This window comes from Colobus angolensis, unplaced genomic scaffold, assembly GCF_000951035.1.
Source record: "Colobus angolensis palliatus isolate OR3802 unplaced genomic scaffold, Cang.pa_1.0 Scaffold75, whole genome shotgun sequence".
NCBI classification, from domain to species: domain Eukaryota; kingdom Metazoa; phylum Chordata; class Mammalia; order Primates; family Cercopithecidae; genus Colobus; species Colobus angolensis.
The window spans coordinates 12551777-12571114 of NW_012121265.1; the positions used below are offsets into that span (position 1 = coordinate 12551777).

Below are 19338 nucleotides of genomic sequence, written 5' to 3' on the forward strand. Positions count from 1 at the left end.
CAGTGCTACACATAAATCCTAACGACTGTGAATATGTTTGTTTTTCCTTTTTTAATAAAAGTCTTAAATCTTGGAATTTAGCAAATATTTATGGAATTAGATTTTTTATCATTTAATAAAGATGTTCCTTATTCAGAGCTTGTATGTAAGGACATTTATAAGTCACAATGAAACCAAATTAAGTCTGACTAATTTTTTTCCCGTAGATGAAAACCAGAATTCCTAAGGGTTTATCATATAGGGAATATGCAGCCTTAAGGGTAGATTACATATCTAATGCTGAGTTGGCTCCATAAATTCCCCTTGCCTTGAAGTCAGAATAGGAAGGAATGCAGATATAGAAATGGCCATTACCCAGGTGGTGTTCTGAGATGTTTAAATCTCATGTGCAAAAGACAGAGTAATAACCATCAGGATGCATATGTTAGAGAAAGTAGAAATGGAATACTTTAAACCAGTGTGTTTAGCTTAAGTGCTTCATGCCCTTCTTCTGAATGAAAATTAGGTACCCATAGCTTATAAAACAGGCATTTAATGAGGTTTAGCAATCTTAACAAGATATGCACCTAATGCATGGTTGTTATACTTCAATAAATATGTTTTAATAACCTACCGATGTTTAATTATCATACAATAACTAGCACTGTAAATTGAAATCTAATGCATAGGTAATCACACTTAGCAATGAGAGCACTCTGCTTTACATTTTAGATAGAGGTGTCCACATTATGTTCCAATTGCCATTTCTTAGCTTCAGACTCTTTATAGATCCTCAGTGGGATTCTGATATTTTGAGCGGAGGAGGAAGGGAAGAAATTTGCATAAGAAACCCCATAGCAATTGATCTTGGAGGTATGTAGAAACTTGGACTATCCTAAGTAAACTTCCTTTGGAGAACAGAGAGCTAGGATCCCATTTTCTTCTTTCCAACACCCCAAACAAGGCAAAGAAGTCTTACTTCTGTAGTCTTGGGGTGCATCGTGGGTATAAGAAATAAACAAATTGGAAGAGTGTCTGTAATGTAACTCCAGGCAAGCCTATACTAATAATCTGAGAAAACAGTATGCATCTTATACAGAAAGGATCTAGAGATTGTTTCCATTGTGTCTCCATTTGACTTCAAATTTGTTTCTCTACATTTGGAGAAAGACCCAATGACACATGTACCCAAAGATGACAACAGAACTCACCATGATTTTGGTGGAACATCTATTAATTAAACAAGAACAGTTTTTGATAACAGTTGGAAACTTCAGAGTAATAAGACCTGGAAAGGGCACTGTAATGCAGCAAGTCCAAGTTCCGTCCATTACTGTATGCATGATTTCAGGCGAGTTACCACATCTCTCTAAACCTTAAATTCCTTATTTATGAACATGAGACTGTTGGAGTCAGTGATTTCTAAGGGTTCCCTCTGTCTAGAGATGTGTAATATATGACAGTTAACCAATATTCTGACATCATCATAACTGGGAATCAATAGAAATTATCATGAAAATGAAGGAATGTAAGCATGAACCCGAAAATATTCATTGTTCAAATTTATTTTATACACACCTAAAATTATTTTGTATAACACCAATGGTACAGTAGCCTATGTTGGGGAGAATTGTTCTATAACTTTATTTTCCCGAAGATTTAGGGAAACCTATTTATATCATGGGAAGGATTTTTGTTCTCATATGAAGACTTATTCTCTGAAGCCTGGGTATGTGTGGATGTGGATGTGTGTCCATGTATGTGTTTTCCTCATCCAGATCTTTGAAGAAGAGCACAGTGTTTTGTACCTGGATCAAGGTGGAGTCCTGGTTGCTATGAAACACACATCTCTCCCAATTCGACATCTTTGGTAAGGGCACCTGCTGCCTGTGTGATCTGCACCTGATGGTCCTGCACTGCTAAGATCAGTCTAGGAGTCAGGCTATCGAACTGTGTCTGTTTTTGCAGTAAATCTTTACCAAAATGTCGAGGTTTGGTTCAGGTCCTCTTACTCTCCACACAAAAGGCCCATCCACTGAGACAACAAATGTTGCCAGGAAAGAAAGCTTTAATTGGGTGCTGCAGCCAAGGATACGGGCTGATACAGAGTCCCAAGTCCATCTCTCTGATGACTAAAATTAGGGGTTTATATAGAGGGAAGAAACGTAACCAGGTGTGGGAAAACAGGAATTAGGGAGGGATAAAGAAGAGGAGGTGAGGAAGAGGAAGTGGTCCACAGGAAGCAAGTTGTCAATTAGACAGTCATGATGGGTAAATTGTCTGGCTTCTCATTGTCAGATGCCTTTATCTGGTAAGTTTCAGGTCCTTGATACTACCTGGGAGGCCTGATGGTTTGGTTTCCTGAGAAAAGAACTCAGATAAGACAAATGTAACTTTCTCAAGTTTTAAGACAGGGAGGATCAATTTCTGTGTGTATTCAAAGAAACCGTAAACATTGGTTCTATAGGACAGTTGGGCCAGTTTCAGAATGTCAAGGTCTACTAGAGCTGTGGTGGTAGGAAAGAGAAAGAGACAGAGACAGAGAGACAGAGACAGAGAGAGAGAGAGAGATTGCATTATACTTTGCAAATGTTATGATACTTTCACCCTCACTCCCTCACCAGTATATTGTTCTCTAAGCAAGATTACAGGTGGAGCAATGTTCATCATCAGGTATAGTCTCTGAATACCTTGACTTCTTGCAGTCACCTTTCCCAAATAACATCTCCTGGAGTTTAATATCTATGTCCATTTTTGCATTCCACACGGAGATGATCAACTCGTCACAGTTCTGCTCCAGTCTCATTTCTCCTGATCTTGCTTTCTTATTTTTCTTTTTTGAGGTGATATTCCCCAGTTCTGCCTGTGCATGTCCCACAGATGGATGTATAAGGACTAACTTCCAGAGGAGTTATTGATAGGCTCTTTCATCTGTGTTTTTGAAAGTGGTTCTCTCCATATATGAGTTTGTCCAAAATCAAAAGCCCAGTTTTCCTTCTACTGTTAGTTATTTTGATGACAGTAGGCAAAGCTGCAAAAGAGAAAAGAAAAACAGACTAAGCTTGAGCAAGGGCATTCATAAAGAAACGCAGAGCAAAAGAAAGGGTCCTGGGTGACTATCTTAGTTCATTTGGGCTGCTATAACAAAATACCGTAAACTGGGTGGCTTATAAACAACAGAAATTAATTTCTGTTAGTTCTGGAGGTTGAGATGTCCAGGATCAAAGTGCTGGCAGATTCAGTGTCTGATGAGGGCTCCACTTTTGGGTTTATAGATGGCACCATTTTGCTATGTCCTCACATGGTGGAAGGGCAAGGCAGTTCTCTGAGCCTCTTTTATAAGATGACTAATTCTTTTCATGGGTGGTCCGCCCTTATGATTTAATCAGCTCCCAAGGTTTCCACCTTCTAATATCATCACATTGGTGACTAGGTGTTCAACATTTGAATTTTAGAGAGGACACAAGCATTTAGACCATTCCAGTGACCATCAGGACTGAAGAATTATCTTTTCTTGCTTTCAAGAGCCTATCCTGTACTCATTCATTCAGTGAGGTCAACCAGGATTTATAGTTGTAAGAAGGACACACTGAGGACTTGGTCACTTAGAGATGGGTTGGTTGAAATCTAAGTAAGTCTTACAAGGTCATCACTCCTCAGTATCACCTGTGAGACTTGTTAGACAGTAGAGAGGTTTTGGACAGGGTCAAGAGCTTGAGGTCTAAGAAATAAAAAACATCCAAACTTTCAAAAATTTTATAAAAGACTTATAGTTAATTCCCATTTAATGTAGCTGTTCCTTTATTGATGTTTTAATACATCTGTGTCCCCATGGCTTGGCTAACTGTATTTCTATTTTCTGATATAATTAAGAACACTTATTTATATGAAAGGGTCATTTTGACAATGTCTCAGCTACTTTTAAAATGTATTATCTCTGGGTTGAGAGTATCTTCCCTTTGAAATGACTATTTTTTTTCTTTCAGAGATCTGATGACTGATATTTTTTATATCATTAGGTTGAGTTTTGATGAAGGGAGATCTTGGAGTAAATACAGTTTCACATCTATTCCACTTTTTGTGGATGGGGTTCTGGGTGAGCCTGGAGAAGAGACTCTCATCATGACGTAAGTTGAAACTATGATGTGGTCCAGCCTTCATAGAAAAGAGTAATCTACAAAAATGTTTTATAGCTAAGCCTGTTTGATTTGCAGCTGTTAGGTTCAAGGTTGTTGCATCGTACTGCAAGAGCGTACAGAAAATAGGGAAGAAAAATGCGGACAGCTATTTTCTTGGTTCTTTGGTAGTTTTTAGGAGACCCAGACTGAGGCGCTTAGAGAAATTAGAAGTGACAATTTCAATAGGAAATAAATCTGTACATTTAAAACTTTAATAATAAAGAACCTGCATATGTAGAAAATCTCAGGCATATAGGAATGATTTCGCTTTAAGTCAGAACATAGAGTTTCATCAAAATGCCACAAAGCATTGTATTTTTCCCTGGCTCTTTACCTAGCCCAATTGTGAGGCATATTGGGAAAACCGTGAGAACAGTCTGTTCTGGTGAAATTGCAAGTATACTCATTTTTGTCTGGAATGTGATGATCATTAATTTGTGAAAGATTAATGACCCTGCCTATGAGCTTTAATACATGGACTTTGAATTTCAAGTATGAAACTGTAATAATTCATTCCTTTGGAAAACTGGACATGGAAAATAGGGATGGTTGTAAAGTAGTTGATCTGGTCATCAATGAAAACTTTCAAGCCAAAGTCAATACTCGGTAACCTTTCCAATTCTCTCCCCTACCACTATTTCTTTGTTTTTTGTTTTGTTTTGTTTTGTTTTGTTTTGTTTTGAGACAGAGTCTCACTCTGTAGCCCAGGCTGGAGTGCAGTGTCGTGATCTCAGCTCACTGCAAGCTCCGCCTCCTGAGTTCACATCATTCTCCTGCCTCAGTCTTCGGAGTAGCTAGGACTACAGGCACCCACCACCATGCTCAGCTAATTTTTTTTAATTTTTTTTTTTTTAGAAGAGACAGGGTTTCACCGTGTTAGCCAGGATGGTCTCGATCTCCTGACCTCAAGATCCACCCGCCTCGGCCTCCCAAAGTGCTGGGATTACAGGCATGAGCCACTGCGCCCGGCCTACCACTACTACTTTTTAATGGCAGAAAACAACAATAAAAATCTAATATGACTAATAGCTACACTTTTCTCAATGAGAAACATAGCTAAATTAGCAATGCGTTCCATAATTTGTCTTCCTTCAATTTTTATATTTTCAAAACAGAGATTTTTAAAAACTGACCCAACAGGCCACTTCATGGCTTTTCTTCAAACCTATGATTGGTAATTCAAACATCTCAGTAAATACTTAAGTCTCTCTGAGGAAAGAGAGTAGAATGTGCAATGTAGGAAGCCATTATAAGTACTTGGCTCTGATGATCACTTTCGCTAGGGGCTGGTGGGAAGGTAAAATAGAATGGAAACCATGGGAACTATGTGCATTAGCAAGATAACCTAGAAGTCTAATCTTGGACCACATAGAATACAGCATGTATGATTGCTTTTCTCAACCATATTTTCCCAACCAATCCTGTAGCACAATATGTACAAGTGGGCTCTTGAATTAAACACTCTGGGTCTGGTTCTACCTGTTATTATGACTTGATTTTGTTTTTTGCAATGTTAACAAAACTCATTGAACCTCATGTTATCTATCTGTGAAGTGGATCCAGTAATAGTACCCTCCTCGGCCAGGTGCAGTAGCTCACACCTGTAATCCCAGCACTTTGGGAGACCAACGCGGGCGGATCACAAGGTCAGGAGATCGAGACCGTCCTGGCCAACATGGTGGAACCCAATCTCTACTAAAAATACAAAAAATTAGCTGGGTGTGGTGGTGCATGCCTCTAATCCCAGCTACTCGGGAGGCTGAGGCAGGAGAATCGCTTGAACCAGGGAGTCGGAGGTTGTAGTGAGCCGAGATTGCACCACTGCACTGCAGCATGGTGACAGAGCAAGACTCTGTCTCAAAAAAAAAAAAAGTATCCTCTTCATGAATCTGTTTTGAGGATTAAATGGTGTGATTCATGTAATGTGCTTAGCTCAGGGTGAACACTCCACAAATGCTCTCTGTGGTTATTACTCATGGCATTATTATCATTGTGATTATTTTTATCACCATAAACTCTGTAGAGTGTTTGGACACTTCAGCCACCGCTCTGAATGGCAGCTGGTCAAAGTAGACTACAAGTCCATTTTTGATAGACGGTGTGTCGAAGAGGACTACAGACCCTGGCAGCTGCACAGCCAGGTAGGAGGAAAAGAACTGAGACTAAGGCCTGGGCAGGAAGCATGAGTGGTGTTGAGGGAAAGTTAGTTGCTAAGGTATAGGAACTAGGATGATCTAGGCCAAAATGTCCATCTACTGTTTACTTACACATTTTGTGTTCCACGGCAGTGAACAAGCTCACCATTTATAGCTTGTTGTGAAGTCATTTCTGTTTTTATTGTGCTAGAATATAATGAAGGGCTTAGACTTACAACTCAAAATGAAATACCAATTCAGCACTGAGATCCAAACATCATTCATCTAAGAATGTCATATGGTTGCATGGTAGGGGAGGGGATGAGGAAGAGCTCTTCAATTTTATCTAGCAGTGCAAACAGAGACATAAAATAACAAAATTATGCTGGGTGAGTGTTGCCGGAGAAATCCTTCTTCCCCTTTGCCTTGATTCCTTGGAACTATATAGTACTTTTTGCCTCCTTGCCAGGTACTCCTGGCATGAGAATGCAGAATTATTAATAGGCAACTTTCATTTGTCCTGGCCTCTCACCTATCCAGCTTATATCAAAATGCTTGGATGGAAGTGTCTCTCCCTTGATTTCCCAAGGTACAAGTCGTTCCGCAGATCTCTCAAAGGATATGGTAGAAGTACCTGCTGCAAAGCCATCACCATATTCAGGCAGAAAAACGTCATATACCTCAAACCTAGACTAAGTAACATATTTAAATGTAGATGTGTAATGAAGCCAGTTAAAGTGAGTTTGCTCAAGAAAGAAGGTGTTCCGTAGATTAAGCAAAATTCTACTCTGATCTTTCAGAAACACAAAAGGAGGAGTGTGTCTGATAGTGGGCCCTGCGTTATCTGGAAACACCCACCCTTTTCAGAGGCTAAAAAATAAAATCACTCATTTACATTGCTGATATTTTCTCCTTTGGGATGCACAAGCATTGTGATATTCAAAGCTTTTATTTATTTTGTGGGAAAACACTGAATTTAGCTCTCTCACTTGTCTGGTAGAGGAGCATTAAAATCTGTGCTGTAAAGTTGTGTGGGCAGAGACATAATAAATCGAGGCAAAATGGATCTTTATATTTCTTAGCAATGCTCCTCTTTCATGCTCTCATAAATGACCAACTGTGTAAATCTCTTATTATAAGGGAATTGAACTTAATTACTACAGATTTGTTGGCAGTGCACTAGGTACAGGCTGAGTCTTACTTATCTGTGTGTCCTTCATAGCACTGCACCCAACACTTTGCCAAATAAAGGTTTGATAAGTGCACACAAAATTAAGGATGTTATTTAATAATCCTCAGTGATTGTTAGGATTGCCTTTATAGTCAGGTTGTATAAGAGGGCTTTGGACCGCAAAAGGAAAATGTTGTTAGCACAAAGAGGGCTACCAAAGTTCACATTACACTAAGATGTGCAAATGCCTCCCTAAACGTCACTCATGTGGAACAGGGAAAGTCCAAACTATGTGCCCAAGTATCTGTGATCCTCCTCTGCTTACAGGGAGAAGCGTGTATCATGGGAGCAAAAAGAATATATAAGAAGCGAAAATCAGAGCGGAAGTGTATGCAAGGAAAATATGCAGGAGCTATGGAATCTGAACCCTGTGTCTGCACTGAGGCTGATTTTGATTGGTGAGCTTGTGCAATTATCTCCTGGAGCCATTCAGTGTATCAAATCCACATGGGCCTGAATGAAACCTTAGAATTGAAATAATAGTAACATACATAGGGCTAAGTGGCAAGCTTCATATTCTTATAAAATTACCTCATAGTTTACTAGCTATGTACCTGTGTATGTGGGATAATCAAGAGTTTCTTTAGACTGCAAGAGGACTCAGAAGATGGCTGGTAATTATCTTCATATAATTGCTAGATTCCTAGGACAAAAGGAGAGCAGATTTGGCCGGGCGTGGTGGCTCATGCCTGTAATCCCAGCACTTCGGGAGGCTGAGGGGGGTGGATCACTTGAGGTCAGGAGTTGGAGACCAGCCTGGATAAAACCCCGTCCCTACTAGAAATACAAAAATTAGCTGGGCATGGTGGCAGGCACCTGTAATCCCAACTACTCGGGAGGCTAAGGCAGGAGAATCGCTTGAACCCGGGAGGTAGAGATTGCAGTGAGCCAAGATCGCGCCACTGCACTCCAACATGGGTGTCAGAGGGAGACTATCTCTTAAAAAAAAAAAAAAAAAACAGATTCTTTCTGTGCTGCTTCAAACAGCAACACTGGAAACAGTAAGTGTATTTTTTAGGGAGCAAACAAAACAAACATCTTTGTGTTCTAGATGAAAGCTTTCTAGAATCTAGGATTGCCTGTAGTGGAATAATAGCCTTTTAAGGCAGTAAATTTTCTGTCCCTGCAAGTTTTCAAGTCGTAGCTAGCTGACCACAGCTTATGAGATTCATGGAAGACATTCCTGAACTCAGAGCAAGGATGGATTCAATGGCATTGCAAATCTGTAACTCGGTGAACCTAGCGATAAAGGAGACTTCTTGCTTTACCAGGATTAAGCTAATTTGAACTGGAGAAGTACTGAGACATTTAGAGGTTAAACTCTAAATGTGCCATAGAGTGCCATAGAGTCCTTCTTGAGACATTTTCTCAGCAGAAAGCTAGCTTGTGGGCACAGTGAAGCCCTTGGCTTGTTGTCAGTGTTAATTGTTCAGGTAAGGCTTCCACATTATTGAGGACAAGTAGGTGGTAACTCCCTTGGTATTTTCCATCTCATTTTCCATTGTTTTCTTCCCTCTTCTTGTTGCTTTTCCTTTATTTGTTTGTTTTTAATTTAGAGAACGCAATCACTAAATATATACATATGTGTTACCTAACTTGACCAGCATAAGAACTAAAGTCATTTTTTAACAATTTATTTCTGGCTGTATTGCAATCTCAGGTTACATACTGAATCATTAAAATATCAGTGATTGGACTGAGATACTGTATACATACGCATCACATAGCTTAGAAAAATTAAACCTTCTCTTGTGATAGACATCTGGAGATATTCTAGCACTAAGAAGGTCTGACAAGAGTGGCAGCCAGCAGTCAGACCAGTAACCCACAGCTGTACCCCTTGTTGGTGAGGACGCCAAGCCAAGAGCCAATGAAATATCTCTTTGGGCTCAGCCAGAGGGCAACAGAGTTTCATTACATTGAAGCTCAAAATGAAATCTTCAGGGGCCTCCCCAGTTGTGACTTTTGTTTTAGTTAGTGCAATATTATTACAATGACAAAAATATTTTATCTTTGTACTACCCTTCAGGACTCACACCCTGAAATGCATTCACAGGGAAAACTACCATGAGATTTTAAGTCATTCGTCGCATCCCTCTTTCTGAAGCAACTACTTCTTCTTCTTCTACCCTGTTCAAGGAAGATTTGCAAAGGAAGTTAGCATCTTACATTAGTGGTTTAGCTTTTGCCTTAAGAAACAGCCATTCTTTAGCAGGAGGCAAATGTATTCTCTGGTAGAAAACCAAAGAGAAAAAAAAAATGAGATGAGATGTCCCAATGTCCTGATTTCTCCTCGAAACATTTGCTTCTCTGGGAATCTTTTCTACAGGCTTCAAAGGAAGCCAGTCTTTTGTTGTTGTTGTTGTTTTTCTTTTTCAGTTGTAAGCTAGTCCAGACTGAAAGGAATACCAGATAAGCAATTAGATTTCTCCTCTCCCACATCCCTCGTGCCCCTCAGTCTTGGCCCAATCCCTGCATTCGTTTGTGATTGGATCTGCTACTCATCCCACCAGCTGAAATGCATTCAGAGAAGTGGGAAATTAATCACGAAGGAGGCCATTGTAAGGTTTTCTGATCCAATGGGATTTCTGTAACTGCATGATTTCTGAAACTATTTGGGAAGGCTCATCACGACCTTGTTGGGTTTCTAACCAGTAGCTGGAGTTTCAGTGATTACACCTGGCTGTAGTGTAATGAAAGGTGATTGTCCCTGAGTGTTTCTCTTTGGTTTGGCTTTCTCCTGGACAGTTCCCCAAATGACCTTGCCTGTCCCTCTCCAACATTTGTAAAGTAACTCCCGAAAGTGAACACTGGTTGTCCTATAGGCAGCAATTCTGAAGTCTTCCTACCCATGCTGTGTTGAACCAGCACCAAATCCTGCTGGTATGTGCAAAATTCTAAGTACTAGCTGCCTGGTGACAGTCCTCTGAGCTGAGCCTATTTCTCCCTTCCTGACCCTTGTGTGCCAGCATCTCACCTCTATTACACAGATGGGCCAGTTCATACTAATGCTTGCCGATTGCTGCCTGCGATTTGTCTGTGCATGTGGAGGTGCAATTTGTTGTCATTCTCTGTGCCCAGGTTCATCTGCCAGAAGCCAAGAATATCAGGCAACTCAGAGGCCCCTGGAAGCATGAATGAGAGGAGGCTGAGAGGGAAGTCTTTGACTATTTCCAAAGTAGAGAGAGGATTTAAAGTAGTTAGTCCCAACTGGCAGCGCTAACTGCCTAGTATGAAACATTTCCTTAGGGGAAATGCTCGAGACACTCCTGAAGGACATTTCCTTTTTGGCTGTAACTTTGAAGCATATGGAGTGTACGCAGAGAGACCTGGCTCAGCTCTACTTGGTAGATCCAGATGTCTTGGAAGAGCATCCCAAAGACATCACCAGTAATGAGGACTGTGCCACATGTGACCGTGTTAAACTCTGCGATGAATTTATCACCAAGGGTTGAGTCCCACCACTGCCTGTTTTCTCATTACAGCTTTCTCTGGGCCCAGCCATCTGTATTGTGCATCCTTCTAATGAGAACACAATCTACGCGCTCAGCTTAAGAGTGCTTAAATGGAATGACCAGTTGTGTAGGATATTTTCCTGAATAATTGATAGATATGCTGTGAAAAAAGTTCTATTTTTGAGAAGTCATTGATTCAGGGAATGCTTGTGTTTTTTGGGTTTTTTTTTTGTCTTGTTTTTGTTTGTTTTGGCTAATTGATTAGTGTAGCACTTGGCTGTGGACTGACATGGAGTTGTTTTCAGTAATTTTGCCACCTACTGAAAGGTTTTTCTCGGCTCTTTCCTAACAGTGACTACGGTTATGAGCGACATAGCAATGGCCAGTGCCTGCCGGCATTTTGGTTCAATCCATCCTCTCTGTCAAAGGATTGCAGCTTGGGACAGAGTTACCTCAATAGTACTGGGTAAGTATCTGGAGTAGTGACCTTGAGAGGCCAACCTTTGCTGCCTTTCAGCATGTGTTATACTGACAGAATTACTTCTGATCAAAGACCAAGCATATTTCCTTACAGCACAATGTAATTGCTTTTGTTCATTTTAACAGTGAAGCACAACTTTGCACTAATAGTGCAACTTTCATGTGAGAATAAGATCCCAATTGCAAATTTAAAAAAGAGAAATGTTTATTGGATGAAGATCACAATGATTATATTAAAATAAAAATGTCTTCATTTTCTCGACACTTTGTTTTCAAGTTATTTAATCCTGTGAAGTTACCCTTTACCCTCATTATATCCATGATGAGGAAGGCCAAATAGATATTTCATATGTGCGTTTCCTGTTTTATAGATGTGGAACCTGGAATCACAAAAGGAACTCACTGACTTTTCAAATGTATAGTAGTGTTAATATGAATGTATTTTGCTTTCTCTTTATGTTCAGTCTTGACACATTTAAACATGCATTCTGACCTTTGTAAATCTGGAATCACATTCTAAAATTTGGTGTTTAATATTCTATGTCATGGGGTTTATGCAGTATTATTTAAGAAATACTATAAAAAGGAAAAAAAATTCATAAATTTGTCTCAAATGTAGTTGGTATCTATAAACTTTAAAATAGTGTGTGGAACCTATTTAAATTCTGATTCAAATAAATGATCTGTAAAAAGACACATTTGAGCCATCAAGGAAAATTGAACATACACTAATTCGGGTAATGTATTAGTTAGGGCTTTCCAGAGAAACAAAACCAGTAGGATGTATATTTATTTAGAAAGATATTTATTGGCCAGGCGTGGTGGCTCACGCCTGTAGTCCCAGCACTGCACTTTGGGAGGCTGAGGCAGGCAGATCACTTGAGGTCAGGAGTTTGAGACCAGCCTGGCCAAGATGGTGAAACCCCATCTCTACTAAAAATACAAAAAAAAAAAAAAAAAATTAGCCACACATGGTGGTGTGCGCCTGTAGTCCCCGACACTCAGGAGGCTGAGGCAGGAGAATCACTTGCACCCAGGAGGCAGAGGTTGCAGTGAGCCGGGATTGCATCATTGCACTCCAGCCTGGGCAACCGAGTAAGACTCCGTTTCAAAAAAAAAATGAGAGAGATTTATTGTAAGGAATTGGCTCATTCGATTATGGAGGTAGGTGGGTCCCAAGATCTGCAGGGTACGTCAGCAAGCTGGAGACCCAGGAGAGCTAACAGTGTAGTTCTAGTTCAAGTCTGAAGGCCTGAAATCAAAGAGCCAATGTTGTAGTTCTAGTCCAAAGGCCAGCAGGCCGAGACCCAGAAGAGCCTGTCTTTCAGTTTAAGACCGAAGGCAGGAAAAGAAGCCAGTGTTCCAATTTGAATGCCATCAGGCAGAAGGAATTCTCTCTTACTTTGGGAACTGTCAGCTGGTTGAATTTAAGCCTTCAGCTGATTGGATGAGGCCCACCCTCACTAGAGAAGTCAATCTGCTTTACTCAGTCTAGTGACTTAAATGTTAATCTCATTTAAAAACACACAGAAGTGTAACATTTGACCATATATCTGGGCATACTATGGCCCAGTCAAGTTGACATATTAAGTTAACTATCATAAGTGATATTAAAGAATTATATATTTAGGCATGATAAAGGCATTTTGGCTAGACTAAGAAAAAAGCCTTGGTTTTAGAGATACATATTTGTGTGAGTTTTGTTTTAAAGTGTTAAAAACCAGGTAAGCATTGATAATTTTTTGGAGATGGGTAATGAGCACATGGGAATTGATTACATTACTTTTCTTCATACATATTTGAAAATTCTGATAATAAAAAGTTAAAAAGAAGCTGGTGTGGTAGCACATGCCTGTAGTCCCTGCTACTCAGGAGGCTGAAGTGGAAGGATTGTTTGAGTCCAGGAGTTCAAGAACACCCTGGACAACATAGGGAAACCCCCATCTCTACAAAAAAAAAACAGAGAGAGAGAGAGAGAAAGGGAAGGAAGAAGGAGAAAGGAGAAATAAGGAGGTAGGAGCCTTACCAATCCACCATTTCTACTTGACAAAGCCCCTTCTCCTTTCTCAAGCCAGCCACAGTATAGAGAATCCACTTGAGGAGGTTAGACTTCCATTTTTGTACTCTGTATTTGAAATGTTAGATATGTTTATTTTTTTAAAAATTATCAAAATAATAGATACTAATTCTTTTCAAGGAGGGAAAGGCATAGAAAAGGACTGCAATGATTCCTATTTCTGATGTTAGGGATTCCTAGAACCTTTGAATAAAGGAATAAGCTATGATTTTTTCGAATGATAACACAACATCCAAGGAAATACAAGTAACACTTTTATAGCAATGGGTCAGTGAGGTCTTAGCATGGTACCATGGGGGAAAAAAAAGAAAAGGTTGATAAAATAACTAAACTTAATGGAGAAGGAATGCAAAAGACAGGAGTTTTATTACTTGCAGGCACTAGCATGTTTAGACACTATAAAGGGCATTGGAAGTCCATCAAGCTAATTTAAGAATTGTTTTGTTTTTTTTTATAACCAGCTCAATCAGTCAAGGAAGTTACATTAGTCTGTCTTTGGTATTGATGATAGGAGGCTGAAACACAGAGGGATCAAGTTATTCCAGATGCTACTCAATCATAGACCAAGGCTGAATGACACCTGTGACCCCTCACTCTTCAGTTCATTGAGATTTTTTTTTTTTTTTTTTGAGGCGGAGTCTTGCTCTGTCACCCAGGCTGGAGTGCAGAGGCGCCATCTCAGCTCGCTACAATCTCTGCCTCCCGGGTTCATGCCATTCTCCTGCCCCAGCCTCCAGAGTAGTTGGGACTACAGGTGCCCGCCACCATGCCCAGCTAATTTCTTGTATTTTTAGTAGAGACGGGGTTTCACCATGTTAGCCAGGATGGTCTGGATCTCCTAACCTCGTGATCCACCCACCTTGGCCTCCCAAAGTGCGGGGATTGTAGGCATGAGCCACCGTACCTGGCCCATTAAGATCTTATAAATCCTGACTAACATCAAATAAAACATCAGTGATGATTAAGTAATTTTATATTCAAAAGGAATACCATCTATGCCACATAAAATTAAAATTATAATGTCAATTAAAATGTGACTTAGCAATAAGCATCCAGGTATCTAAAGGTTGGTCAATGCAGTTGTTATCTTTAGTAGTCACAAAATTACAACTCTACCTTCTAGGACTCCACCTTTGCTCTCAGGGGCTTGTTCATTTCAGTGGGTATTACACGATAGCATCTGACCCCAAATGATTTTTATTAAGTTGCCACATCCACCAGTTTTGCCTGTTCCATTTAAACATTTTGCAGAAAAGCATCAGCACTGGTGAGCAAGCTGGTTTGTAAAGAGAACATATGATAAATACCAGCCATCAGCGGGTGTGGTAAATGTTCTGCTCTCATAAGTAAGATGCTCATAGGTGGAGGAGTGAATATGCAAATAGGGCCTTACACACTAAAGTCAAGGGAATGGTTGTCAATAATAACCCCACTGATCAGCATGTTGTCTAAACTACACATTGTGCATTAGGAACACGAAGACCCTTAGCTGGGACAGAGGCCTGAAATCATCTACAAAGAAGGCCTCACACCACTGAATTCCCATTTGCATTGTCTGTAGCCAACTCAAGAGTTGGTAAGAGGTAAAATGACGGTGAACTTGGGAAAAAACTTTCTGTCTCCCTTAATGTCACTCCAGCCCCTCACCACAGATGTCATTTGGCTTAGTGTTGATTCAGTGGTATTTTATAAGCAGATTCAGTATATAATGTTGTAGCCACTAATAATGCTGCCACTATACATTTAGATTTTTACTTAAAAATATTTAGTCACAAAATAAATGTGTATGTTTTATATGTTTAAAAGCCAATTTACATCATCACCCCAATCCTGGCCCCCTTTCCCCACACAACTGTGATCTGTTTGATATGCATGCTTCTAAAACTTTTCTTTGCATTTGCTAGCAAATACTAGTCCCAAGAGAAAATACACAAATTAATTTGGGAGGTTGTTTTTATATGTGATTTCCCACTAGATACATTGTTCTTCTGTTTTCCTTTTTCATTCAAAAGTATGTCTTAAACATCTTTCTAAGTCAGAATATATAAGGATACTTTCTCATTTATTTAATTCCATAGTATTAAGTATTATTACAGTATTATCAGTCATCCTTCTTCCATGGACATTTGGGTTATTTTGTTTTTTCTGCCACTATAAATAATGCTGCAGTTAATATTCTCATCCTATAATACTTGTTATACAAATAATACAAAGATAATTAAGTCTCTTTTGGCAATCGGAGGTGTTTCTGTTAGCTCATAATGCAAATTCCACTCAGCCAACTGGTTCCATCTCAGACCTGAGTATCAGGCATTGCCACGTTTCTCCCTTGTAAGGGTTAAAACGCTAGCTTCCTGCTCACAGACTGCCTGTGAGTCCCACAAATTAGAGATTCATTTGTGTTAAGTGCCATCCTCCTTTAAAATTCAGATACCAGTGGATTCTGTAAAGGAAAGCTGAGGGGAAGGAGAAGTAGGATTTAGCTAAATGAATAAGGTGACGAAGGTCATTTCATGCAAAGAGAACAAGAGATGATCCTGGGGAAGGGCCACAATGGTAGTTTTCTCCAGGACAAGCCCAGATGCCAATACCTGCGTGCTTAAAGAGTTACGCAGCCACTGGGAACCCTGTGTCCAGTGCGATTTTAAGCCATCCATGGTCACCTCATGCTCAGTCAATGCAGAATCTGTATTAGCCTCGGGGCTGGGATGAAGCACAAAGGAATCCCAAGTGTAGAGATGGCCAGAGAGTGAGCGCCTTCATAAATGTTGCTCCCTGGGCACCTCACTTGTCTCACCCTTTTCTTACAGCATAGCTCATGGTACAGAGATGCAGTGGGAAAGGGAATTGAGTGGGGTGAATGACCAAACCTCCCAGCATCACCTTTCTGAGAGTTTACTTGGAAGCGTGCAGGAAAACTTTCCTTTTATAAAAAAAGTTCTTAAATACCTCACTTTATAAATGTCTGTGGTGACTTTCACTGTCAGCTTATTACCCTGTGTATATAGCAGTGTTCTCAGGTTTACCCGCTTCTCCATGACGGGGAGATCCTGGCATCGGTTATTCTTGTGCCCATTAAAATGCTATTTTGATGAGATGCCAAAATACTTATCAGCTTCACTACGTAGAAGTGAATGGTAGCACAATTTTTGTTTTAGAGGTTGGCTAGGACTTAGAAAGGATGGATGGAATAAGAAGTGAACTCGGTGCAGAATGTCCCTCCAGGTGGCTGTAACCACCAGTCCTGCTCGTTGGTCCGGTGGCATCAGGGTTTCTCATACCCACACAGTGGAACGAACGGTAGAGCTTGCTGTGGAGAACAGGCCTCAGCCTATTATGGATTGAGAGTGAAATACAAGTGGGGATGTTTTGTTTGGTGAAAAAGGGAGTAATTGGAATGAAACAATTAAGGATGTTCATTCTAACCTCTGCCATTTACTGTTATGTTTTGCAAGAGACTTTGTTTCCTTGACCTTAGTTCCTTAACCTATAACATTTTGTTATTTGCCTTCAGAATTTGATTAAATGTGACGCTGTATGTAAAGCATGTAGCACAATGCCTAGCACATAGTCATCACCTTATAAAATGTGTACCATCACCAATAACTATTGTCTGAAGATTCCTCTAGAGTAAAGAAAGAAGGGAAAAAACTTACTTGTATTATGAATCCACAGTCCAGACATGTATTTGATGTTTAATTGTCACTGCAGTACTAATATCTGGGACATATTTAATGTAAGTCTCTGTTTTCTCATTTGTAAAACAAAAATAAGAACCTACATAGGCTCATAAAGTTACAGAATTAGAAAGTGATGAAAGCAGTGCATACCGAAACATGTATGTCCCTTTATGCCAGTCAGGTCAGATAATGTATTTAGCTGATTACTGAACGAGTTCCTTTTGCTCAAATAAAATGAAATCAATATTCATTGTTATTTTATTTCATGTTAGTGCTGAAATAACCCCAAATTTATTCCTCTTTGTTTCTTTTTCGGTATCTATAAATATCTCAGTATGCACATCCACAAGCACAAGCTCATTTAGTGATACTTATATATGGTTAAATCTTGTTTATACTGTTTTGGAACCAGGGAGCATACTGCAAAATTTAAGTTGCCAAATTAACTAGCATGTTGCTTGTTTCATGCCAATGGTAAAAGATTCTGTAAATATAAAATAAAGTGGGCATTGGGTTGGTTTATTCTAAGAAATCGAGATAATCTTCTCAAAGGAAAGATGTCTTGTTGCTATTAAGCTGAGATATTTCTAGATGTGCTTTAAAAAGTATGTATAGAAATTTCTATCTGTAGAGTTTCTTTATAGGGTCCATTAATTCCTCATGGAAGAAGATACACAGACAGTTCTTACTGCTCTTCAGGGTTAGTTTCTCAATATGCAATGGGGACTTTTTTTTCTTTTTTTTTTTTTGAGATAGAGGGTCACTCTGTTGGCCAGGCTGGAGTGCAATGGTGTGATCTCGGCTCACTGCAACCTCCACCTCCCGGGTTCAAGAGATTCCAATGGGTATATTTATACAATAAATACATTTTTAAAAAGTTGAAGTTCTGTATCTATTTACAAATATGTAGTGGGTCCAAGAAAAAATACACACATAAATTCTAGCAAAATAGTTACCTTTATACTATCAACATACATTTGGAATGTTTTAAAATATGCTTTTTATAAATAACTTTTGGTGTTTTATTTCACAGCAGAGTGACTATAGTTAATAATATTATGTTGTATATTTCAAAATAGCCAGAAGAGAGAAGCTTGAATATTCTCACCACAAAGGATAAATGTTTGAGGTGATAGATATGACGGATTTAATCATTACACAATGTATATATGTATCAAAACATCACACTCTACCTTATAAATATGTATAATTAATATGTGTCAATTAAAAATAAAAACTTGAACACTTCCTCTGTACATAAGCCATAAAACACTTAAATTCTGCTAACCTGCCATTTCCTGGATTTGCTATTTCCAGTGTCTTTGGGGGCTTTGGTCTTTTCCAGGTGATTCTGTTTTGGTTGCCTTGTGGGGGTTTTGATGTTTGGTCTGATCTCCTCTCAAGGATATTTTTCAGTGCGCATCAAGGAGAATAATTGGCCCTAAAACTGGTGCATGTATTTAAGTCCACAAAAAAGGCAATCAGTTGCATTATTTACTGACTCATCGCTGCAGGGGCCTCTGTAGCTGTTTTCTAGCCAGGAGCCATACAGCCTCACTGCACACACTCAGTAATTGTTGGTTGCTACAGAGTTGACTCTTCAGAGTACCTTTCTTAAATGAGGTTTTCCATCTTTTCATGGATGACATTGGGGTTGGGAAATGAAGGAAAAGGTGAATATCACTGTACGTGGAGACTTGCTTTCTCACATGGCGATTCTTGCCCACCTCAATGGCCTTGGCATTAACAATTCTTACCCAGGTGCTATGGTACAGTGGCAAGAGAACACCAAACTTAGTCCAGAGTCCCAGATGTGCTACTCGTCCCCTGTGTGAGGTGCAACTCTCTAAACTGTGTTTCCTTTTCCTTATGTGAAAAACAAAAGGATAGTATGGGGTGATCTTAGAGACCCCTTCAAGCTTTAACATTTCCATGACCAATTGAAAGGATTCAGTATTAGAATTCCTTGGACTGTAGGTGCTCAAAAGATAGAAAACAAATTCATATAACTTAGTTGTACAACTGGTGGGCTCAGACAGTGGATTCTGTGAGGCATTCTCAATCAGTATGATTATTGATATTAAGTGATTTAGTGAAGTGTGTGTGGCCATATGTCCCATTTC

General features: G+C 39.5%; 1 protein-coding gene across 3 annotated transcripts in view; it reads left to right on the forward strand.

Annotated features, from left to right (window-relative positions):
- SORCS1 (sortilin-related VPS10 domain containing receptor 1) overlaps window positions 1-19338 on the forward strand; it is a 591520-nt gene that overhangs the window by 490353 nt on the left and 81829 nt on the right. For all 3 annotated transcript variants that reach the window (XM_011927917.1, XM_011927918.1, XM_011927919.1), the window contains exons 14-18: window positions 1758-1849; window positions 3999-4106; window positions 6181-6298; window positions 7791-7921; window positions 11331-11444. In XM_011927917.1, coding sequence (XP_011783307.1) covers window positions 1758-1849; window positions 3999-4106; window positions 6181-6298; window positions 7791-7921; window positions 11331-11444 — 563 coding nt within the window. The remainder of the gene's footprint in view (window positions 1-1757; window positions 1850-3998; window positions 4107-6180; window positions 6299-7790; window positions 7922-11330; window positions 11445-19338) is intronic.